This window comes from Ornithodoros turicata, chromosome 2 (assembly GCF_037126465.1).
Source record: "Ornithodoros turicata isolate Travis chromosome 2, ASM3712646v1, whole genome shotgun sequence".
Lineage (NCBI taxonomy): Eukaryota > Metazoa > Arthropoda > Arachnida > Ixodida > Argasidae > Ornithodoros > Ornithodoros turicata.
Genome location: NC_088202.1, coordinates 107161193 through 107187022, shown reverse-complemented (window position 1 = coordinate 107187022; position 25830 = coordinate 107161193). Strand labels below are relative to the sequence as shown.

Below are 25830 nucleotides of genomic sequence, written 5' to 3'. Positions count from 1 at the left end.
AGACACCCTACCGCGCTCCGGCACCGCCTCCTTCAACTGGGATATCGTTATCTCCCTTTATCAGCATCACTTGGCCCTACCCAACACAATAACGTGAGTGCAGCGCTACTCAGGTTCCACAGAGAAACTGAACTTATGAACAGCGCACTGAAGAGCGAACAGTGAGGGAACGGTGACAAGTATAGTTACCATTGAGGCTGTGTTCAGCTGTTTCTCGTTTTCTTTTTAAGGGAATAGCAAGCTGACATGTGTATATGGCTAACCTTTCCCTTCGTTGTTCTCCACAAAAAACATATCCCTCTACTGCAGTTGTATTTTTCGTTACTAGAAGAGGGAAGTTAAGAGGGCGCATCATTTTATTTCTGTGGACGTGGGTCAATGTGTTTCGAGAGACACGTTGTGCTTTGCCAGCAACATTTCACGATGAGAGACGTAGTCTGCAGAAATCGTCCCGTCAATCGTAGGAGATGTATATTCGGCATATGTTTCCGTGCCTATGTTTACGCTGCAGGATGTATGCCACTAAATGCCACTAAATAGTCTAGGATCTGCCGCGACGCCCATGCGACAAGATATCGCAATATATTCAGGCTTAGACTCTGTGAGGTATAGGTAGTGGACGAGAGCCTTCTGTAGAAGAATGCAAGAATAAAATACGCACAAACTAGCCAGTGCAGAAATGTAAGTAGCGTGGCCTGGACTTAAACTGCACTTTTTATGGCAGCCGTTATTTCACTACGGTCAAGTGGAACATGTACAAGAAGTAATGTAGCTTGGAAGAAGTGTGCCCTACACTTCTTAAGCGCGTATAAACTCCGTGATAGGAATTTTTACGCATATTGTAAATGCCATGTGTATAGCTGAAGAAACACAACGCTAATAATAATAATTGGGAGTAGATTTAAAAGATAACGCTAAACAGTTTCATTTGCTTGTTTCATTGCTTATTTCGGTGCGTGTCTGGTTTTCACAATCAATCAATAGTTTTTTTGTTTTTTTTTGCATATATACTAGCTCATCTAGACAAAGAGGAGCGTAACGCATGTACGTGTTCGTAGTGGATATAGTGATAAAATAGCATAAATGCGGGTAAGCTGGTTGACGATATCCATTCTAGAAAAAGCCTGAGCTTGGGCAAGAGAACGACAGAGAGGACGACACGACATGGTGGATATACGTACTACGATTTACTTCCCTAGACTTCGGGTCCCGTAGGTTAACTACGTACTTTCCATAGAAAGGTGTGCTATGGCAGTAGAGTCTGTTTCGTAACATCGTCGCATGCCCTTTTCGAGTTCTACGTTCACACCGAATTCACTCCTAAGCATACAGGTCACAACTTCAAGCTATGCTTGTAATGGCAACGGTTAACAGTTGCTAACTCTGATTGAACGTACTAAATCCCCATAATCGTGATCGTCAACTAAACACGTGAACGTAATAGACACTACTTTATCTAAAGGTGCCTCTTCCTATGGTTGTCATTTGTAGGGCACAGATGTTTCATTGTAAATATAAATGAAACTGCGTCGATGAATAGAAATCTCGATGATGATTGCAGAACGTTTTGAGTTAGACAGATCAAGCGCTCTTGGAGAAGGGAGGGGGGGGGGGCGAAATAGCTAGCCGTTGCTGGCCACACACGAGAGGGCATCGTCACGACTATAGCCAAAAAGAAAAAGAAGGGGGGAAGATGAGAGTTGAAGGGCGAGGTATATAGGCAGGATTAACGGTACTGATGAGACGGAAGTGCACTGTGGATCAGAGGTTCACTAGAGCGGTCTTTGCACGAGGTCTGTTTCTTGGAGGATCCGCATGAGGTTGCGAGTTTTGGTAGTTTGTTCTGCAGAAGAACCTTCGGGGAATAGGATGCCCGTCACTATGCCAGGCCTGGAGTGTGGGAGGTGGGTTCCCCGCATAGTGTGGCATGCACGGCTTTCTGTCAGAATATCTTCGATAGTTTCCGGATGATGACAGTGTCTGTAGCTAGAATCCTTCCTGGGTGAACAGAGTTTATTTTTCTTTTCTTTTTTATTTATTTATTTATTTGTCTGTTTGTTATTTTTCTCTCGTATTTATGTTTTTTTTAGGGAATAGCAAGCCGGCGTGCTGCATGGCTGACCTTTCCCCTTTCTATTTTTTCGTTTCCTTTTTTTTTTTTTTTTTGCCAATAAATCCCCCCCCCCTTTCTGGAGCTGATCTTGAACATCTGCGAGTTCGTGAACGCAAATCCCGTGCGTAGCCGATGGAGCAGCGTCTCCATGACATGGGGGAAAGTCTTTCATGGGAAGAGAAGATCGGTGATTTCGCATGATGTCCTGTATGCCAGGATGACGCCCTTCAACTAGCTGCTTAACGGCCGTGTGCCTGTCGGTGTGTGCCGGAACTGGTGAGGATGGGCTCTTTGAGAGGACATTGTTATGCACGTATACAGTAGCTAATCAAAATTAGCAACTAACTACGATGAAAAGAATTCGATGAGATAGGTAAAGCCGCGATCAGAGCGATGAGCTGGAGTCCTCGACGATTGACTTGTCCGTGTCTCATTGCAGAAGAAACCTGAAACTCATTTCTGAAGTGCTCTATGCGAAGTTGCCTTTCAACACCGTCTCGGCTCCACCTCGTCTTCCCTCTGCCCCACTTGTGGAGTGCACGGCGACCTCAGCCACGTCATCCTGGCTTGCGGGCAACACCACCACGAGCGTGCCCTAATGGAACTCTCTATGCAACGCATTGACAAGCGGCCGTTCAACCTAGCGAAGATCCTCGGTCCGTGGTCGAACGCTCCCCACCAGACGCAGGGCCTTCGGGTAGTAGCTCATAAGCACCAAATGCTCATAACCTCCAAACGCTCAAAACCTCCAAACGCTCATATGCACCGAAAAAAAGTTGGTGGTTTTGAGCGTTTGGTGGAAATGAGCAGGAGGGGAGAAGCTGCTCATATGCACCAAACGTCCAGAACATCCGAATGCTCATATGCACCGAAAGGCGGGCGACCACAAAGGCCGGGTCTTCCTCTCCCGCATTTCGAACAAGGTCATAGGGTAAGAAAGGTGGAATGAATGGCGACTACCAAGGCCGCTTAATGTGTCAGTTTGAAGTTTATGTAACAGCTTGGTCCTGCTTGTATGTAGTCAGAAAGAATTTTTATGGAAGTTTATTTTTATCTATCGTGAGTCAATGGGTGTTTGAACGCCGTAGTGTCCGCCCATTTGGTCGAACGCCGTTTGGTCAAATGACGTTTGATCGAAGGCGTTTGATCGAACGCCGCTTGGTCGAAAACCGTTTGATCGACGCCGTTTGTTCGAAAGACGTTTGTTCGAAGGGAGTTCAAAACTGCATGCACTGTGTCATCCGCACCTCTTTTTCTGTAACTTTTGACTCGAGCATACGGAGCTTGCAATCAGGGTACTCTGGTTTTTTTCATTTTTATTATTATTATTTCTTTTTCCTTTCTTTTTTTTTTTTTTTTTTTTTTTTTGCAGGGAGATCGCTGGTTACTTGCAGACGTTTGTAATTTACGAACCAGTCGGACACATGTTGAAGAAAGTTGCCCCAGGTTGGGAGCAGCCGATAGTCTGTGTTTCTTCTGAGCACCCTTCTCATTGCTGGTGACATATTTAAAGGGAACAGTCTGAAACGGGATAGCCATATGTGCGCGAAAGCCACTCGAAGTCTGTGGATGCTAAGAAGGAAATTTCGCCATGGCACAACGAAAGATATTAAATTAACAGCATATAAAACCTTAGTTCAACCTCGTTTAGTGTATGCATCTGCAATCTGGGTCACTACACATGCACGCTATCCGAAAAAATAGAGAAAGTACAAAGATCTGCTGCCCTGCTTATCTTGTCTAGGTTTCGAAGGACTTCTTCGGTTACATGTCTGTTGCAAGAACTAAATTTAGATTCACCTGCACATAGGCGAAAAGTAAATAAACTAAAAATGTTCTTTCTCCTATACAATGGTCAGTTGATTGTCAGAAACAATAATACATTGTTAAAATTTATCCACATTCAACAGGAATAAATAATCGAAAAATGTCATTAATTTATTTTTTATTTATTTGCCAAGAATGTTTAATACTTGAAATCAATTATTATTTGACAAAGTGGGTTAGCATGAGGAATGTGTTTACGAGCAAACGGGTTACACGCAGTTAAATGTTGCTTAGGATAACGGCATTTAGAACTCCGGCGCTCAACACTCCAAGTGAACCAATAAAAAATCGATCAAACGACCGCTGCCGTTTCGATCTTCGATGAAATGTCTTTCGACCAAATCATATGTCGGCACAGTTCCTATAGAAGTCGACCAGGATGCACATTCCCCCAGGCCGTCAGTCGTGACGTTGCCCACCTCTGTGAGGCCAACAACGGCGAGACCTTTAATCGTCACCACAGTGAATTAAATTCGCCTACCTGAGGTAGAGTATGGTTGACAAAACGTGTAAGAGAAAATGTGGCCGATGAACGGATATCAACATGGAACGCCGTCTACTCCATAGCGCCTTAAGCTGCATAAACGAGTAAACACAAGAGAAAACTAGTAGTAAAAATAAACTGAAGAAATAACATTAAACTGAATATATGTTAGAGGTTCAACGATAACACCCAGTGAGCTTGAACTAGCGGTGCAGAAAGGAGGATTGACGTTGCACAGCGTCGCATTCAGGCACTGGCGTCATCGAATGGTTCTGTAGCATTCGCTACAGTTCCACAGTATAAAGTCTGCGTCGTGAAGCGTACATTAGAAGTAGTTTTGGCATGTGCTACAACGTGTCTGTTTTTGCATGTTCTTGCCTGTTTAGGTATTTTTTTGGGTCTAAATATCTGTCTATTTTCATGGTTTTGGCACGTAAATTTCCGAGTTCTACTTATAAGAGGGAGTAATGTTGTTCTTGAATGCCTAAAACGGTGGGCAAACAGAAATGAGTTGAAAACCAATCATCCAAAGAACCAAGCCTTCCATCTTCCAGACCGAAGGTAGGATAACTATATAGGAGCGAGAATGTGTAGAGCATGTTGGATGGAGTTTCGGAAAAAAATAGTCCCGGAAAAGCTCGTCCCGGAAAAATTGGTCCCTGGTTGCGTGGCAGAAGAAATGGTCCCGCGCGGTTCCGTGCGCCCAAAAATACAGGAGCGTCGTTGTGGACATCTGATAAACCGAATCATAGCCAATCAAGTGCTATCATTCGCACTCCTCATTTGTTCGAAATTGGAAGACATGCTTTTTTAAATGAACATTAATCTTAATGAACAATAAATGCTGCACGCCATTTAATGAGGAACATAAAAGCGGTTCCATTTGCTGCACCGCTTGTATTGTACAAATTGCGTCTGTTCTTTCTGTTCCTCTCTTTATTTTGCGGAGTACAGACAACGCGACAAGATCATGAAGCAGTTCCGCAATGTCTGCTACCTTCTCCAACAAGTGAAAAATAAATAAATAAATAAATAAGTAAGTAAAAAGGAAGAGTCGTCTTTCTGCAGAACGAAAATTCCAATCTTAGTTCTTTCTTATTCTCACTGATCAGGTCATATCTTCTGTTTTGTCGACCAACTCGTGGAGTGGTAAAAGTTCTTTGGATTTCTGTAAAACGCTAACAACTTGGGACAGTGTCAATGGGAACTTGAACTGGAGAATCGCAGCAAAAATTTTGAAGTAAAAATGGTAGACATCGATGCCAGCGAACTTATAATGGAATATCCTTTTGTGTCATTGAGAAAAAGAGAGGACGCCAAACAATTTTTAACGTACACATACAAGAAAGCCTCCAGGAGATATATCTGAATCCTTGCATTTGCGTCAGCATTCTATTTTCTGACCACACCAGCTACTGTCGCTGATGCTGAAAGAAGTCTCAGCACAATGAAACTGACCGATCAAGAATATCCTGCGCTCAATTAACCATAAGAGATGTCAGGCTTTCTGAGTTCGTAGTCAACCGAAAACATGATTATCATATCTCTGGACTATGACGCATTGATTAACCAACTTGCGAAGAACAAGGCTCGAAAGAAGGGTTTTGCGCAAATGTTCACTGCAGGCCTAACCCTATATAAATATCGTATTCCAGCTTCTGCACTGTGAGTGAACCCGGACATATGTTCGGAGGGGACCACGCTCTTTGTTGCTACAGCCCTGGAAGTCGAGTGCCTTTCGGGCTAGAATCAAGTCTTTTGTCCTAAGCTGCCTCCATGTCTATGAAAATAAAGCTCAAATTGAAATCCATAAACGAGAAGGCGCTATTCGTTCTGGCTACATACAAGCTGGACCAAGCTGTTACATAAACTTCAAACTGACAGATTAAGCGGCCTTGGTAATCGCCATTCATTCCACCTTTCTCACCCTATGACCTGGTTCCAAATGCGGGAGAGGAAGACCCGGCCTTTGTGGTCGCCCGCCTTTCGGTGCATATGAGCATTCGGATGTTCTGGACGTTTGGTGCTTATGAGCAGGTTCTCCCCTCCTGCTCATTTCCACCAAACGCTCAAAACCACCAACTTTTTTTCGGTGCATATGAGCGTTTGGAGGTTATGAGCATTTGGTGCATATGAGGCACAACCGGGCCTTCGTCTTCTGGCGGAGTACTTGCGCTCCACCGGTCTGGCGACGGCTCTTTGAAAGCCCCATCATCATCCCTTCATCCTCCCCCAACGCGAAATAGGGCAGTATACCGCCTTAGCGGCGGTGAATCGCCCACCCCATCACCATCCAATGTATGTGTGTGTGTGTGCGCCTTTCCCGAAGAGTTAAAGCAGCAGAAACTCTGTCGGGACACTTCAACGAATTGCAACACTGGGAGTGACACGTGGTACCACTTTTTGTTCCATATGAGAAACAGTACATCCCACTGTCAGCCAGGAAGTGCTATTCACGTATTCATGTTCATGCATAAGTCCGTACCAACGTTCCCAATTCGATATTCCAAAAACGCTACACACGAAAGTCATCCTTCAATTTCGTCCAGCCTTTTTATAGACATCACAACGAAATATTGAGCAGACGACAGCACTTTACCAATAGACCCTTTAGTTTTGACGTCGTCGAAAACGCAGTTGTCGCTGCTTTCGAAACTCTATGCGACGAACTGGCTGGCGCCGCGCCTGTCGCAAAGGATGGCATTCACTCAGGAGAATAAGCACGTCTCATGGTTCGCACTTCCCTTCCAGCAGTATCCCACGTTTCGTCTTGAACCCAAGAAGTCCCACGTAATGAAATTTCTGAAGGTGGTGGCTGTCCTAAATAAAATTTCCCGTCCCTCCGCAGCTCGCGTCCAAAGGGCCTTCGTGTCTGTCTTTGCCGACAGCTGTACCTGCAGCGACTTTCTTCTCGCTCTCTGTCTGTCTCTCTCTTTCTCTCTCCAAAACGAGTGAGTTGATTGCGACCTGATCCGCGGTTCACATTAATCATTAGGGGAAGTTATTCGATCCACGCCGAAGTACGTTTCCGTAGTTTCTTTCTTATGGCACTCGTTGCTGTTTCTTTCCTCCTCGTCTGTATTTTTATTTCCTTGTTACTGTATACAGCCACGTGGGCACACTTCAATAGAAAGAGTATCATTTCGTTGAGTTTGAGCAACACAGATACAAAACGATGAGAACTTTCGAGTAGAGCACCTGAGAAGTAGTTTTTGGGGGTGGGGGGTGGGGTGGGGTGAGAATTTATGTTAGGAGTAGCAGAACAAGTCGGGACACGAGTTCAATTTCTCCTCGTTTTTTTTCCTTACAAACAAACAAACAAACGATGAGAACGACGCAAGACTCATACCAGGAATGAGACTGTAATACGGCAGATACACTAAACCTGAGTGAATGGGGCCAACATCTCCACATTTTTCTTTTTTACTAACGAAGGTACACTAAAAAGTAAATAACAGGGTGAGAGGAATAGGAGACAGGAACATCGGCAAGACCGGCATGTGAAGCGCTGAGAGGAAGGCAGTGAGTTACAGAAGAAAGCGGTAACATTGTCTCTCACTGTTTCATATGCCTGCCTTGCCGAGGAAGGGATGCTCCTCTCTCCTTTCCCCTCCACCGTGTTATTTTCTTTATTTTCCTCTTCTTACTGTAGAGCTTCATTTTCTGGTTTGAAACTTCCGTTGCCCTAATCATTTTGTATATGTGTTCCTCAAACTAATGGAAATGTTATTTCCTTCTACGAGAAACCAGATCATTTGCATCATTTGAATTCGTTCATGCACAGTTCAATGGTTCTGTGAAGTATGAAGTGCGCACAAAAACATATCTGGCGACATCTGGTGACAGTTATGCTTCTGTCGAACTTATCGGCTCACAGTTTAGAGGCAACTAGCCTTCTGATGGAACTGCCAGGTGACCGCAGTTATTGAGAACTAACTAATACGATGGTGCGCGGATAGCACCATCTAGACAGGACGTTTTCAGCCTACTGCTAGTGCTTTTGCTGCTAGTTCGTGTATGGTGCACTAGAATGTTTTATTTCTAGCTCACCATACTTTGTGGGCCACAGAGCACCGAAGAAAGATGGAAGCGCTGTGTGTTGCACTTCAGAGCTCAAACACACCTTTTCTTTATGTTTGCCTCCCTCTTTTAACATTTTTTTATTCTTGTGTTAGCGCCGCGAAGCAGCTGTGGCTATGTGCGACGTACAGACACGTGCAGATGGACAGAGGACAGCAGGAAGGAGTTTGGCGGGGGGGGGGCTATTATGGGGGACTAATATACTTCAAGGGAAACTGTGCCGACATGCGTCTGGGAAGTCTGCCGGAAAACCTTGGGAAAACCCCAGACAAGTGGTTAGATTCGAACCCATCACCTCCCTGTCTTCTGGACCGTGCCTACCACCAAAAGAAGACGGGTTGTTGCCCACTCGGTCATGCCGGTGGTTTTTATCATTTGTCCTCTCGGACACTTGTACGCCCACAACCGTAGGACGATAGTTCATTTAAAAGGAGTACATAGACTGCACTGTGTACTGTACCATGAATACATACATAAAAATATTCTATTATGAGTTATTGTATACATTCTGTGTATTGTCGCATCTGTGCGTTCAGGCACACCAAACAAAAATACGAAAACAAAAAGAATTCCATACGATTATACTTCTTATGTGCCAGAGGGTAAGGATATTCTGTTTCCAATTTTCACGTTCCTATATTTTTGTCACATTTCTCTTAATGGTACGTTTTATTTTGTTACCAAATATAAACCCTGTAATGACATCTTTACACCGACACAGTACAATAGGTACTAACCACACTGTGCTTCCATTTTATTTGTTTTTCAAGCATTTCCTTTAATGCTACATTTTATTCTGTTACTGATATAAACCATGTACAGCTAGCCGCGGTCTAACAGGGATGTGAACATGGGGCCCCACGCTGGCTTGCGGGGGTATTAAGTTATGTTATTTACATATTACGAAACAATAAACCATAACCCACTCGGCCATGCCGATCGTTTTTATCATTTGTCCTGTCAGACACTTGTACATACGCAATCGTATACGACGATAGTTCATTTGAAAGGAGTACGCACTCAACGCAGGGAAACATCCCCCATCATCATCATCACCATCCATTAATCTATGTTGTTGTTGTTGTTGAGAGGAGTACACAAACTGGACTGTGTACCATGAATACATACATAAATATATGCTCAAATTCAAATTGGGAGTAGATTTACACGTCAGGTGAGTCAGCCTACTGGTATGGCAAAAAGCTGCACGTGTCGCAGGGTAGGACTGCTGATTATTTAGACCACCTGGGGTTCGTTTGACGTGCGCCGGAAATATCCGACACACGGTACTGGAAGCAACGTTTACCTCCATAAAAATATGCTATTATGCTGCATGCCGCACGTGCCGCAGGGCAGGACTGCGCACAGGCACGACAATACACAGAATGTATACGACAGCTACATAAGAATATGCTATTATGTAGTTGTTGTATACATTCCGTGTATTGCCAGGTCTGTGCGCAGTCCTACCCTGCGGCTCGTGCAGCATGTAGCCACACAATTGTGGGCGAACCCACCTTACGTGTAAATCTACTCCCAATTATTACAGTTAATAGACAACAAAAAAATCGTGTAGAATTAATCCCGCGTCCACTCAATCAGCACAAAGGATTATGTGGAAGCACGCGCATGTGATATTTGCGGATGGAAGTGGCAGTGTGGGATGCGCAGAATGACCGGGCGATCACACTTGGATCATTATCTGGCTGACCTTTCCTCTTTTCTCTTCTTTCCTCTAGTAAACATATCCCCCCCCCCTCCCCTTCGTACCACTCTCCTACTATGAAGGACGTTAACTCCGTGAGCCTTCTTTTGACCCGCGTATGACGAAGTTCGAACTCACCTATACCCACTCGCAAATTTCGCTTGTTATTTTGGTGCAGCGCAGTGTATTGTGCCGGTGTGGGTTCAGCCTAAAAACGAACGAAGAGCGAACGGAAGGACCAAGGAAACGCGACGCACGTTGGATTGAAGCGTTCGTGTGACATACCCGCTCGAACCAGTGTAACCTTTTCTTCACTGCAGCGACCAGGGGAATTCGCAGGCTCTCGATCGAAAACGGATACTGATGACGCGACTTTGTTAATCAGAAGGGTAACATGGCCTTGACTCTGAGGGTAATGAAGAGGACAAACTGAGACAGGAAGAACAGACAGATACTTCTTCTGTGTTGGACTTTGTCAAGCGTAGACGTCGGCTTAAGAGCGATTTGCCTTGAACGAAAACGCCGAAGTCAGTAATGAAATATTTCTTGTATAATTTATAAACAAATTTTTGCACTATGCTGTTGATTTTAAAAACTAGGATAGATTAGAAAGGTACGATTAGGTACCAACTGTTGAATGGCAGAGAGCGTAGCTGCAATAAGGGCAGGCACCAGCGGCATGGCCAAGCGGGTAAAAGAGGCATGTCGTCGTCTGTGGCAGGAGCAGATAGGCCGCCACAGTGGCTCTTAAGGTCGTGCTGAAGACTAGAAGGTGGTGTGTTCGAATCCTATCACCGGCTGTGCTCTCTGACATTTTCTCTTGGTTTTCCGGCAGACTTACCAGACGAAGGCCGGCACAGTTCCTCCTGAAGTCGGCCTACGACGCACACTAACCCCCTGTCCCCCACTCCTTCCTACTGTCCTCTCTCCACCTGCCCACGCCTGTACGCCACCCATAACGACAGTGGCTTCGCGGCGCTGACAGAGAATCAGGAAAAAAAAGCATGCTTTCGTGGGTTAGAGAGAGAGACAAATAGAATTGAGTAATGTCAGTTGAAGGAAAGGCACCAGCAATGGGATTCGAACCCACGCCCTCTGATTGCCGGTCACAGATGCTACCAATCACACCATGCTAGCAACCCTTTCTTCGACGTACCAAGAGCCACGTAGCCACGCGCCAATGTACCACGCCAAGAGCCACGTACCTACACCAAGAACCACAGGGACACGCACTCACCCTCAACACATTCTCTCTTACATGGTTGCCAGTCGCTCCCACATTCAGACAGATGAACACATTCGTGGCGGGCGGTATCTTTCTCATGTAACGTTGTAGTGGATGAGGCAGATAAACATTTGGATCATGGAGCTGGGTGACACACAGAAGGGGTCTGCTGCTCTACTTCTGTCAGGAGAGGGTGGATAACCATTTAGTTGAGTACCGTAATTTCATATGTATTAGCCGCGGCTTATGCGCGAATTTTTCTTTTCATGGGCGCTCTGCGCGGCTTATCTTATGGCTATTTCTCCATGGTGTTTTCCCCATACCCCGGTTTTAACGAAACGCCCGCCAGTGTCTCATGTTTTCCGCAATAGCACCACCCTGCCAACAGAGGTGGGGAAATTACTTTTATTTTGTAATGCATTACCATTACTCATTACTTGTATAAAAAACTAATGCATTACACTACTCATTACTTTTTCGATGTTAGTAATGCATTAGTAATGCCATTACTTCAACGAAGTAATGGCGTTACTCTGGCATTACATTTACATTTTAGGGCATAAGCCTCAAAGATGCTATGCATAAGTTTTCCTCCTTGCTTTTTTTGTTATAGGCAATAGCCACCCGAGTACCCCCAAAATCGGTGCTACTAAATCCCGACAGAAGCGAGGCTGATAGGCAAAAATTATTGATAAGATCTATTGCAGCATAGTAGGAGTTAACGCTCAAAGTTGTCATCCGCTAGCCTTGCCCGCTTCGGCGACAGGACATATTTTGCTGTACTGAACACTCGTTCAGCGGAAGCGAATGACTGAACTTCTGTGTTGTACTGCACGAACAGTCTCTTCATTTTCGGGAACCCATCTAGCGGTTCTAGGCTGCGATCCTTATAGCTTGCACCGAACCGTAAAATGTCTCCCATCGCAACTAACTGGCTCGATATACGCACTAAATTCGACCTACGAATGGGACAAGTCTTCACCCGCCAACTCCATGATGCCTTTTCGCTATGCCCAGCCCTCAAATTCTGTCCTTGCAGAAAAACGACCTCTGACAGCACAAGAGAAACTAACACGGTACCATACCAAAACAGCGAATCACTAGGGCAATTGTCACTTGTTACCCTAATAGAGGCTATGTTTCTATTTCGTTGATTATCCTTTACTCGAAATGCGTACAGAAGAAAATCGGTGATACCATCATGGACACTTGTGACACACCGCCGACTGTTGAACTCTTGTAAAATTCCCCAGGCTGGGCCCTTCTCTTTCTTTGTTGCCCTGAGCTCATTGTTAAAGGCGGGTTGAGAAAACCTGGATGTGTTCCCAATCTTCACGTGGCGCAATGAACATTCGACAAAAGTAATGAGTAATGCCACCCTGCATTACTCAGTCGAAATGTAATGCATTACCGTTACTCATTACTTGCTGGCAAAATGTAATTCATTACCATTACTCATTACTCAAAAGTAATGCATTACCGGTAATGCATTACTTTGTAATGCATTACTCCCCACCTCTGCCTGCCAATGCACGAACAATGCGTGACGGGGACGAGTCTACATTGGAGTAGACTGACCTTCCTGGTACCATCCCCCATGCAGCTTTAACGAAAAGGGTGACACTGATTCATGTCTTCTGGAAGGCCACTGACCCGTCGGTCCAGGAAAAACACTCAACAAGGGACAATCCGATCTTAGTAGAACACTAGAACTGACCTCCTTTGTTGTACACCTTGCCGACCCCAGGGCTTATGTGGACCACAGGGTTTATGGTCTTCTCTACGGTGGCATCTCGACCGAAGTTATTGACACTGCTTTCAGAAAATGCCTTAGTGAGCCGCTCTGTGATATTTCTGATGTTAGCCTCCCTTCTATCGATTAAGTGATATCCATTTTCACTGCATTAAATTCACTATTGATTTTGTGCCTGGATCACTGGTTTACCGCACAAATCAGTCGCGGCGTATTGAATGCGGCTTATCTGCGAGTGGCTGATCCGCCAGAAAATTTTTCAAAATGTTCCTAAAAACTGGTCCAGCGACTTATCTGTGGTGCGGCTTATACGCGTGAAATTACGGTATGTAACAAAAGTAGGCGAGGAAGCGGGTAGGCTGCGGCTAGACCAGAGGGGAGAAGGAAGGAAATGTTGCTTCTTTTTCTTTGGTTCCTTCTTTTTCTTCCTCCTTTTGTGTGTCGGGGTTCGTGTTTGCGTTGAACTTAGGCAGTTACCGTACGGCGTTTCGAAAGGGCTATGGTGACGTGTTTCCAAGGGATCTTCGCGACATCCCCGGTGTCCAGGGTTGCCTGGGGTCACCTGCACACTAAACTTGCCGACGCCTCCTTGTTCCTTGTCCTTGTTCCTTGCTCACTGTCCCTGTATCCTCCATCACGCGAGTCCCTTTTCGACTTGAAATTCTCTTCGGAATGGTCAGAAAAGGACTTGAAGGACGCGGGGACTATCTTCATTCATTCCCCATTTGTTCAGAAAAGTTCAGATCAATCTTAACAACGACGACAGACAACGACAACCTCTAGTGCCTCATCGACGCCGACGAGAACGCCTATAGTTTCTCTACTTTTGTGAACCGGGAGACCCTTCGGTTACAATCACCAGACCCGGCGTAATAGACGCTTAAAATTCCTTTTTGTGGAATAGATGAGACACACTTGCATACGACTTGAGAGGCGGCTGTTTCGTCCTTCGCCTGGGATCGTTTCCAAGTTCAACCAATGTAGTAATATGGAATGGTGGAATATCATGCAAGTGGAATTCACATATTTTGTATGCATATTCCTGCACCTGCCCTCTCGTAACAACAGACAGCCATCATATCGTGCAATACGCCTAGATAGCCGAGACAGAGACGAATTGTTAACTTACTCTGAACACACACACAAAAACACAAAACTATGGTTTCTTTGCGAAATCTCATTCCGCGTACCGACGCGCATTCTTGAGAAGACAGCGGGGAGAATCCCTCGATAAAAACGAACGAAAGAGAGAAAAAAAAACTCTGGAGATCTCCCACTTCAATTCAAAATGTATCTTCGAATGGAGAATCCAGAGACCTTGATGTGTCACCGGGAGCTTCGATTCTCTAGAGCTACATACGTTAAGCACAAGGGAGATTTATAGGCGGCACGTGCGAGGTACATCCTTTTTGTATTGAATTATGCAGCGCTGAGAATGCTGGCCTGAAAGGAAGGAGCTTTTCCAACAAGATACACGCAGGCCATGAGCCTTGTCTATTATAAAGGCCGGGAATATAAGCTGATCCGCAAAACACAGAAGATTCTGTGGCTCGGTTACCCTGCCTTCTCTTTCCGCTAAAGCTTTGACATCTTTGACCGTGATGATAAGAAGAACAAGCAAAGAGAGAGAGAGAAAGAATCGTGACGTGAGTTCCCGTGAAACGACTGAAATCTTTGAAAACAGCGTTCAAAGCCTTGAAAAAGCTTCTCTTCACGCTAAAAGCTCATATGTGAAGGCTCTCGGCTTTTATATGGGGGCGCCGACAACGTTTCTCTTAGCATGTAACCCGCAGCTTGGGACTGCGACATTTTACCACAGGATTCTATTCTATACGGGCATGCCTTGTAGGCGAAAGAGAATGAAAAAAATAAATAAATAACTACCGTATTTCGTATCTTCTGTGCGCGTTTCGTTCCGCACATAGACCCCTGTTGGCGACAGAATCACTGCATATTGCGTTAGTACATAGAACCAACAGCGAGAACATCTTATCGCTGTTTAGGGGTACCGGCAACACATGCGGCTGAATGCAGAACATATAGATTATGGAGCAGTGTTTTTTCTCGGCGATTTCTTTTCGGAAGTTGGTGGTATGAAAGTGGTATCTTTAGTAAACACGCTAGTTTGTGCACATATTGTGTGGCTGTTTGTAAAGAAAATTAAACCAAGCAGGCGAACAACGCGAGTGTGACAAGGGATGCTTAATGCTAAAATAAGCTAGCATTCCTCAATCAAGGCCGCCCAAATTGAATACAGAATTTTCAGTTGCAGTTGCATCATAATGCGCCTGCTACGTTACTACATTAGCACTGCCTTGGTAAGATATCCATTACAGGTTGTCAGCTCTGCAGTACGAGCACACCACATCTAAACCTAAAGGCTATTGAAATACTTCTACAGACGAAAGTTGTTTTCATTCTCGAGCGCGTCCGTGGCAGGGATATAGTCCTGAGCAGTGCATTTCCCCCTTTCAATACGGGCCAACGCGCACACTGCACACCGACCTTCCGTAGAGGCTACTATATGTTATCACCAGCCTAGTTAGGCCACCAAGAGAGAGAGAGAGAGACAGAGAAATACATGATGACGATGATATGGGGATGACTTCCGCCACTTAGGCCACCAAGAACGTCACGCTGAATGGGCAGTCCAGATATGGGCATCAGGCTGTTCATTCCAGAGAGTTCGCTTGAGAGAATAGCCTATGAGAATGGCTTCAATGCTCATGAGTTTTCTCTCTGTTCAAGCGAGGTAGCGTGACGCCTATATTCAGCGTCTGTCTTTTGCAGCGGAGTAGGCCGGAGCAGCAAAAAGCTCCATAGAATTCGTGTCTCCAGGACACCATCGGTTATGATGTCAGATATAACTGGTCAATTGACTCTTAGAACATCCTCGTGAGAAGAGAATGGACATGGAAAAGCACTAAGCGCTTTCGTGGCATTTTTCGAAGTAATGGAAATTTTACAAGGCAAGTATGCGTAAGGAACTAATTCAAACAAGAGCACTGTTGTGCTGGTTTCAATAGTGCTATTGAAACCAGCTGGTACAGATTTCGATACAGATTTACAGATACAGCTGGTCAAGATTTCGTACAGTCCACCCCACGAACTTCCTTGCTCAAGGAAGCTCATGCGGTGGACTGTACGAAATCTTGACACCTCAGTCGTGTGTCTTAGCGATCAGCTTTATTTGAATATTAAAGGGAATGAGGACAACCGCGCTGAAATTTTCGCCCACATATAGTGTATGTCTGTGGCGCTTGCTTAAATTCTTGCCAGTTTGGGGGTGTGTGGGAGGGGGTGGGGGGTGTCGATGACATTTCCGTGCAGGACATTTCGGTGTTCTTTCTTTCCGCGAATGAGACCTTGTTGCACTGGAGCTTATTCGCCACATTATTTTTGTTTTACTGAATATAACTAATGTCAAAATAAGATACAAAAAATGTTGTTATTGTAAATCAACGTTATGTTTGCGTACACACTTTGCATGTGGAACCATGAACTAAATGTTGCATAGCAACATCATTGTATGTTCCACATTTTCAACTACCTTATCTTGTACCTTGTAGCTACCTTACATTGTAAGCATAATTATGAACGCCATGATAACGTGTATCCGGCACCTGTCGTTCCCTGTGTGAGAGAATCCGCCCTGAATCCTGGTGTTGAATTCTCACGCTGAAATTTAACGCACAATCTGCGCGGAATCGACGTCCACACTTCCATAGTGCAGTGATATGCAACGTTGGTTCTGTATTCTGACAACCATTTGTCTTGATTGTGTCTAAGGAAGAATCCTGTAGCGAGAAATTCACTAGCAGGGCGAAAGCGAAATGAAGTGGATGAAAGGAAAGCAGCAGATGGGACGAACACTTTACCCGTTAAATAAAGTTAGCCTGGTCGGTTCATAAATTCGCACAAGTTCCCTTTAATTTCGCGGTTACCTTGCTCGGTACGTACAACAACTGTTGCCAGAAAGTTATTCATGGTTGAGTTAAGTTTTCAAACTTGCAAATAGAAGCTCCGAACATTATCTTTGTCTGATGAAAGAAGGAAGTCACTGAAAAGGTTAGCCAGTTGAAGCACTTTTCAGTGACTTCCTTCTTTCATCATTAATTTCTTAGGCAATTGAGGCTTTGTATGTATTTGTCTTTTCTATGTGTTCCAGCCTTAAAACATCAATTCCCATTATATTTGTCTGCATTGCTTCATCATACAGACTACGCTTGTTTATGCAATGTCAATGTCAAATGCAATGTCAAATTGTATCAGGCCCCATTCAACTGAAGAACGAAGCTGGATAGTTTAAGGACTGCCTCATAGGGATAATAGGGTCATATATAGGGATAGGTGTTGCCTCATTTTTAGGGTGAATTAGTAAACGATTCTCTTTAGATTATTAAACTCGACCATACCTCCTTTTGGACATTTTTATGTAACAGGAATAATAATAATAATAAACAGGTGCACTACGCCTAAATTAATTGATAGAAGACAATAGAAGAAACTCGACAAAATTGCTTTTTATATGAAATATCAATGAGTGCCTATTTCTCAATTTTTTTCTTTTCTTATCAACTCAACTCAACTCATACGAAAAATCCACACCTTAAGTTAAGACTGCTACGACTATTTTGCTTATTAATTTTTGACGAAGCATCTCGTGTATACTAACTAGGCGAAAGATACACTTCACCAAAATGTCCGTGCACCGAAACATCCGTGCTCCAAAATGTCCGCACCGAGATGTCCGGATCTCAGTGTGTGAACATAGTGAAGCTTCTATCATCGTAACTTTGCAAGGTCGCCTTACTGTACGGTGAGTTGCGTTATGGAGGAAGGTGATATATTAGTGCATCAAAGAAGGGGAAACAAGACAAGTAACGTCCAATTTATTGCGTATATACCGTTTGGTCACTGGTTTTGTTCTTCTGTAGAGATGAATCGTTCTTGTTCCTTGCCGGCAGTTCGATAAAAATTTATTGCCCTTCAGTACAGCAGTAGCTGTATCACTGAACGAACTGCTGTCGCAAGCCATGCCCATAATTTGGGGAACAAATATTTGCCTCATAGGATACCACGAGGAAACCATTGCGTTTCTCTTATTTACCTTCCGATGCCTGCTTTCCAAAGGAAACCAACATGTTTTGTCACAGTCATTCTACCAGCAGACATTCTATTTTTTCAGAGCTTGTAAAACAATACGAACGAAGAACGACTAGTTCCACCATCGAATTGAGTGCTCGTCCGCTTAACGGCTCGATATTACATCGAAAGTACAATGGCGCTCAGGCTTGGTCCTATTACGGCTCCTTTACCAAATGAAACATGTTGAGTGCAAGATACCGCATACCTTTCCATCACTTGATACAATCTTAAGCAATACTTCACACGAGGACAGCCTAAGCACACCGAGTTGATTCACTGCAGGAACGGGGGGGGGGGGGGGGGGGGGGTTGCGATCGTGCGTCCTGAGCCGATGCACAGCGGGAATCTGTAGTTGCCGAGGTGTGGGCTTACCATCGTGCATTCGAGAGAGGACAATTAATAATACTGCGCTGTTATATGTAATAATTGGGACTAGACTTCAGGTAAGGTGAGTGAGCCAAAGGTTATCCAGGTGTCATCTAGCTATCGTTGCGCTGGCTCAGACTCAACGGAAACGTTCGAGGCTGTTCTCATCACCGAATCAAATACCGCATCATTAGCGTGCAAACATATCTTCTTCTAAAATAATGGGCTTATTCGGAGCTGCGTTCCGCATTCAGCAGTTCAGCATTGCCTCGACACTCTCAACCATGCTCTTAACGATGTACGCAGCACCATCTGAAGGGGGGGAAAGCACCGTTGAAAGCAAAGGGATTAGTAAAACGTGAGCGCAATGGAGTGAAAATATCCGGGATTGGCTTCAGCAAGTAAATGTACCTGGAACAGAGGCCGTATTGTTTATTAATAATCGCATTAGCGCTTGCCGGTTGCTGCATCAGCAGATAGCGAGGGCCACCTATTCGAGTGCAATTTGCCGCGAAGACTCCAAATGAGAATGCTTGCATAAATGCAATTAGCAGGCACACAATAGGGTTGGGCATGAATATGCTCTGGAGTTCCAAATGGGCGGCATTCCGTCTCCCTTACACTTTTTCTGGCATTCAGGAAGCCAACGGACAGGATTGCACCTCTGAAATAACGTCGTGGACAATTGCGGCAAGATTGGATTAAGCAGGTGGGACAGAATAGGGCAGTATCACCTGTTGTGTTCGTGTCTTGTTGCATCAACATAGTGAATCTACACTTTTACAGGTTCTTCATTTCTCCATCCCCGCTTAACACTTGTATTGGAACTCTGGCTTTTATGATTCGATGTCTCGATGATTCGGGTCATTGCGGAATCTCTGGCATCTCTGCGGCATTGCGGAATCTCTGGCGGCATCTGGCATTGCGGAATCTCTGGCTCACCACCAGCGCAAGTGCGTCCCGATTGTACTCCCAGGGGGGGATAGACGGTCCCTTCTTCGTGACTGGGCTGCCTCCTTATCCGTCGAACAATGGCGGCGGGATGTCCCTGTCAGTACGATACTGGGAATGGTGGACCCAACATTCTCGTGCCGCTTCCAGTCATCTTTACCTCGCGTCATTAAGTCCCTCCTACATCGCTTACGGCTGAATGTTGCCTGTACGCCGTACTACCGTTACAGGATAGGGTGTGCCAGTAGCCCCTTGGGCCCGGAGTGTGGTGTGCCAGCGACCGCGGGCCATGTGATCATCGCATGTGACACTTACAGGAGGGAGCGTCATTTGTTGGCAAACGACTTTGCGCGGATTGACAGCGACCCCTTGACCTCAGACTCATTTTGGGACCATGGGACAAACGAAAGCAGATGTCCGTCTTGCGACCCTTTATCAAATTCCTAGAAAATACCGGCCTGATCGACTCCCTCTAAGACCCCGTCAGCGTCGTCAGCATCATTCTCATCACCATCCTCTCATTTTTCCCCAATAGCAATGGGGTAGCATTCTGCTCAATGAGCGGAAGTCATCCCCATATCATCGTCATCATGTATCTCTCTCTCTCTCTCTCTCGATGTCTACACAGACACACACACACACACACACACACACACACACACACACACACACTGATGACGAGGATCTAGGTATCTACGTATACTAACTCTCGGTGTGTTTAAGATATTATATTAAATAATATATTATACAATATAATACAGGATGTTCAAAATTAAGCTTTCACTAGCACTTTATACATAGGCGTACAAAAAGAAAATTGGTGCTATTTTTCTGTTCCCTGAGTAAGAAACAGGTGCTACATAATTAGCAGCACCTGTTTCTTACACAAGTAGCGTAAAGTTATCATCCGGTTTCCTGTCATTGCTGTGTTTGCGTAGCGCTCGTGAAAGCTTAATTTTGAACACTCTGTATATTAAATAGAATATACTCGGCGTTCCGTGTACGACGTATTAGCGTTCTCGTACTGTTGACACTGTCCCAAACACATTTCACTTTTGATATGCTCGCTAATCTACCTCGAATTATTTTCACATTTCATGTACATAAGCGATTGCCATAACATTTTGCGCGCGTTTAACATGCACACCACTTTGAGTCATTATATCTTGCTTAGCTATGTTTTGAAAGTGCTTCATAACAGCAGTCATTCTAATGAATGATGTGTTATACTTTTTTTCCTCGAAGACCTTCCTGAAGGATTCTCGACGCGCGCTCACCAGGTGAGCTCGACAACTCGTAATTGCTTTTGCCCGAGGTTTTACAACTCGTACAGAAGAGCCAGGCGAAAGCAGAATCCGTTTTAAGCGTTGCGACCACCTGAGGTCTCCTTCGCTCTCCCAGGATTCTTTCGTTTTTAGTAATATTGAAGGAGCTTCCTATCTCATGAGCTTTCGTTTGAAAGTTCTGAAAGTGTCACATCCAATTCCCATTCGACGTATTGTTTCTTTCTTTTTTTTTTTTCTGTCACCGCTTATTTTTCATTTCCACAAGCACCAAGCACAAAGTTAGAGGTAATGTGTTCGTGATTCGCTTTAGGCATTATTTCGCTGCGCTCTCCCAGTTGTATTAATCTTCCAAACGGCAAGTAACCATGGCATTGGCTTTATGTGTCAACTGCTGGGTAAGTAAGAATAAAGAAAGAGGAGGTGGTGGCGGTAGTTCTACACCAATAACAACAACAACAACGTCGTTCATGTCGAAGGAATGAGGTATTCCACCACAGCAGACTTGTGCCCGTTACCAAAAAAAAGGATATAAATACCGTTACGCGTTACTTCAGAAAAAAGTAATTAAATACGTTACTCGTTACCAACATACAAAAGTAACAAGTTGTCGTTACTCACAGGTAACAAGCTACGTTTACGTTACCGCCGCATAGTTAAAGGAGCCAACAAACATGCCATCACTTGCCTTCAACTCTTTATTAATGAGGAATTGCACATTAGAAGAAGCTGATACTCGAAATTTGTCGTCCGTCCTTAGTGTTCCGTGTGTCTCGGCCCCTTACCATGAGTCTATATCAGTTTGCCTGGACCTTCTCCCTTCTTTCCGAAGTCGGGGTGATCGGAGATTATGAAAACACAAGAAAAAAAAAACACCAGTTTTCGTGCCACCGATCACCAACGGTACCGAAAAACAGACGAGGGGCTGCAATTTAGGGCGCTCAGAAGCTTAGCAAAGACAAGAAAAGGCTAGAATTCGAAACGCGTTTTTTTTTTTTTTTTTTTTTTTGTAGCCATAGCACAATTTGGGAAGGAGTGATGGTCGTAGATTACGGAAACCAGACAAAAGACAACAACACATCCAGGGAGGGACTGCAATAGTACTTTGAGTCACACGTGGTGGGTCATGGGTAGGATTCCGCGTTTTCGATGTTTATTTTTCGGCGGATTCGGCGTATGCTTTTCCATGTTCATTGATTTTCCCGAAATCGGAGTTTTTCGATATTTTTCCTTGGGTGTACATGGTTTAACCGACAGTTATGGGCGAATAGCAATTACAATGTAATTTCAGTGCTGCGTGCAGCCTTAACAACAGCAACCAATGCGAATTACCAGTTTTGTGAAATCACAAAAGAAACTTTATTGCTCCACAGCGAGGTGATGGCGCATTCACGAAACCAACGAAAGCACAACTCATTTATGCTTATTGTAATAAACGCAGGCATACTTGCTGAGGTTCTTGTCAGACATTGCTGCGCGCTCTTTAGTTCGCGAGTTCTATAAGTGCTGCATGAAATGACCGGAAGGCGTTTGCCCACCTTGTTCGTTACGAGGATTCTTCAGATTGACATTGCGCCGCGATTGCACGCCGCACCTCTTCTACAGCAAACAAATTGTCACACCAAAATACTTGCATACGACAACATCTTCCTTGCCTGAGAGTCCAAAATCTTGATTTTCGCAAAAGTAGTCCGGGGCCCTCTTCCTTTTTCTTCCCATCTCGGGTACCGCGGAAAGACAGGAGCGCCGTACGTGGAAGGTGCATGTACTGTCGTAACCTCTCCACTAAACAACTAAAGGCCGGTGACCGAGATTCTACTTGAAGTCACGTCCCTAAAAGGTTCACAAGCGCGTTGGGGCACCTACAGTGGCAGAAGAATGAGATTTCGACCAGCTCACCCGACACGAGGCAAAAGGGTTGACCCTGGAAGACTCAGTGTGGTCGCAGGTCATCCAACCATAGCAAATACCAAGAAAAGAAGAGTAATAAAGGAAAGCCTGCTCAGCATGTTGGAATCTTAAGCTGGGCATGTGCACCAATTTATCTGTTATGGTTCCCGGAATGTTACTCTGTATTCGATTAAAACCGAATGAGGGAAAATTTACCCGGCGTATGTTTTTCGATTAAAACCGAAAACATGGAACCCTAGTCATGGGACACGCAGGTCAAATCTGCACGCATTGCGCCACACGGAGTGCCGAAATGTGCTCCCCCGCGCTGAAGAAAAGGAACGAGTAACGTCAGTAACGAGTTACCAATTTTTGTAACTGATTCCGTTACTATTACAATTTTTTAAAAAGTAACTGAATCGTTACTTCGTTACCAAAAAAAGTAACCGCTACCATGTAAGGAATTACTTGTAACGAGTTAGGCACAACTCTGCACCACAGGAAGTATACAATATGGAGGCAGGAGTTTCTTCGAGGTCTTTACAACTGAAGTCAATGGTGGTTGCGCGAACCACATATTCCTTCGGTGCGAACTGACTTCTCAGGCGAATTTCGACAACTTTGCACTTTCGAATATTGTCCCGACTGGCATCGCCTGCGGAAGTGTTGAGCTGATGCGTTGTTTGCCCAATTACTGGCAGCTTAAGTCTGCGGGCTATGTCATCACGTATAAATGTGCGCTGGCTTCTTCCGTCGAATATGTATCTGAGGTAAGCGCATTCGGTGTTCGATGATGCCCAGGCACGGAACGTTTGCAGCATTACTCTCGCTCTCCCGCACCATTGTGCATTGTTCGTTGTAGAGACGCTCGTCGTGGTAACCACTTCAGTGACCAGAGCCTTTTCTGCCGGTTGTCTAGACGGGTCACAAACCGATGACGCATGTCGTCTTCGACATTTACTGCATTCCACTTTTACTCTGCAGTCCTTTGACCGATGACCCTTCTTGGTACAACGATAGCGCCTCATATCTTTGGCCAGTTTCTTGAACTTTTCCACTAGGGTAATGTCTGCTTTGCAGTCCTCTGTGCTGTGATCTGCGACACTGCAGAAAAAGCAGTTCCTTTTTTCGCCAGGCTGCCCAAGTCCAGCGTACAACACAGCTCCAGTCGTCATACCTCCAGTCCGTTTGCCCTTGGGGCCCTGATCGGGATACCTGTTACGGCGAATTTTAGTTGCGACCTGCTCTCGGCTCTCTATTTCTGCTCGCAAGTATATAAGCAGTCTTTTCAACTCTTCCAGTCCTTTTGTTTCTGTTTCTGCGGTCGATTCTGACTTAGTTGCTCCTTGTCCATCCTAGTTGGCTTCGAAACTTCCTGACTGCATGGCGTCGTGCACTATCCTTCTTTGGCAGTCTATGACTAGGGCTCCTGGAAACGACGACAAAAGGATGTCCACCATCATGGAAGGTTAACTTTCTTTTGTTACTCCTAACGCTCGAAGTCCTCTCACGTGAGCCTGGACATGAACGTAAAGTGCTCGAAGCCCCACGAAATCTTCCGTCTACTTCACTGGTGGGAGTTTTCGTAACCTTGACAGGTGCTCACGTTCTATCCGGGTTGTATTCCCGAAACGCTGCTTAAGTATGTCTATAGCATCGTCATAGCATGCCGCTGTTGCCTGTAGACCTCGAATAGCTGATGCTGCATCTCCTTTCAACAAGGTCCTCAAGTATTGAAATTTCTCACTCTTCGCCAACCTTGCGTTCTCATCAACTGCCCTACGATACTGCTCCCAAAAAGATATCCAGTTTGTCAACTCGCCTGAGAAAGTTTGGAGCTTCAACTTCGGGAGTTTGACTCCGCTCTGCGACTGCCCAGGGTTGACTCCGCTCTGTGTCTGCACAGGGTCCAGTCTCAACTCATCCAAACGTGACTGGATCTCCACTATGGCTTTTACGGTCTTCTCTTCGTAGCTGATTGCGCCCTGATACTCCTCTTGAAGCTCCTCTACTCCAAACAGAGGCTCGATTTCGTCGTTCACCGCTCGAAGGGCTACGTCGGCAGTCTGAAGGTTGCCCAAGAGTGCTTTCAGCGTTACGTCCGTCACTGTTAAGTCCGCTCTGAGTTCAGCAACCTCGTTGCAGAGCTTCGTTGCTTGAGCCCTTCTGGCCGCTCTCTTGTACTTGACCCGCTCCATTGTTGTTGGACAGAAATCCGGACGAAAATTGCAGTGAGGTCAGCTGCTCGGGTTTTCGGCACCATGAAATGTTGAGGAATCCGAAGATCCCTCTGTGTGGAAGAATTGAAACTGAAGCCTCGCAGCTCTTAGAAAATCCAGCCCACCTCGTCCTTACAGAATCGAACATACAGAACGTGCAACAAGTCCGTTGACAAAAAAAAAAAAAAAAAGAAAAACCATCACCCCAAAACTACAAACTTCGTCGTCTTTTACGTAACATATTCAACAAGCTACTAAAAGCTATGTTGCCGATTGTTGTCAGCCTGAAAAACGTGTGATACACACAATGATTTGTGGCACTACTTCTGCCGCGTTTTGTGCATTCCTACAAGCGCTCTGGCAGGGCGCTGTGCACAATTTGCTCATTTATTTCTAAGACACATTCTTTTTTCTTAGCTTTGCTTATTTCATACTCTAATTACTATTGCTTGTGTCATTCTTTTATTTCGTTCTTTCTTAGTTTCCTCTCACTGATCGCTTGTACTTCATGGTAGTGCCGCCTCGATTCTATATGTCTCATCGGTATGTATATCAGTATGTCGATACTATTTACGAACTGTTCGATATACTTATTTCCGCTGTACGGTTCTCGCGATTAGTTTCGGAAGCAAGTCTACGCTAAAGCAACGCCCAACGCATCAAATAAAGACAGAGAATACCCACATATATGCTACGGAATGCACAGGGCACACAGTCACATACGTTGAACTTGTTTTTCGGTGGGGACAAGGTGGCCGGGTAAGGAAATAGACGGCGGGATATCGC

The 25830-nt window shown here is 45.0% G+C and overlaps 2 protein-coding genes across 3 annotated transcripts in view; both read right to left on the bottom strand.

Moving 5' to 3' along the window:
* Positions 1 to 25830, bottom strand: part of LOC135385929 (adhesion G protein-coupled receptor L3-like) — a 317487-nt gene that overhangs the window by 255958 nt on the left and 35699 nt on the right. The window lies entirely within an intron of this gene.
* Positions 24388 to 25023, bottom strand: LOC135384938 (uncharacterized). The gene has a single exon (XM_064614119.1). It carries the CDS (start codon positions 25021 to 25023, stop codon positions 24388 to 24390), a length of 636 nt encoding a protein of 211 aa, XP_064470189.1.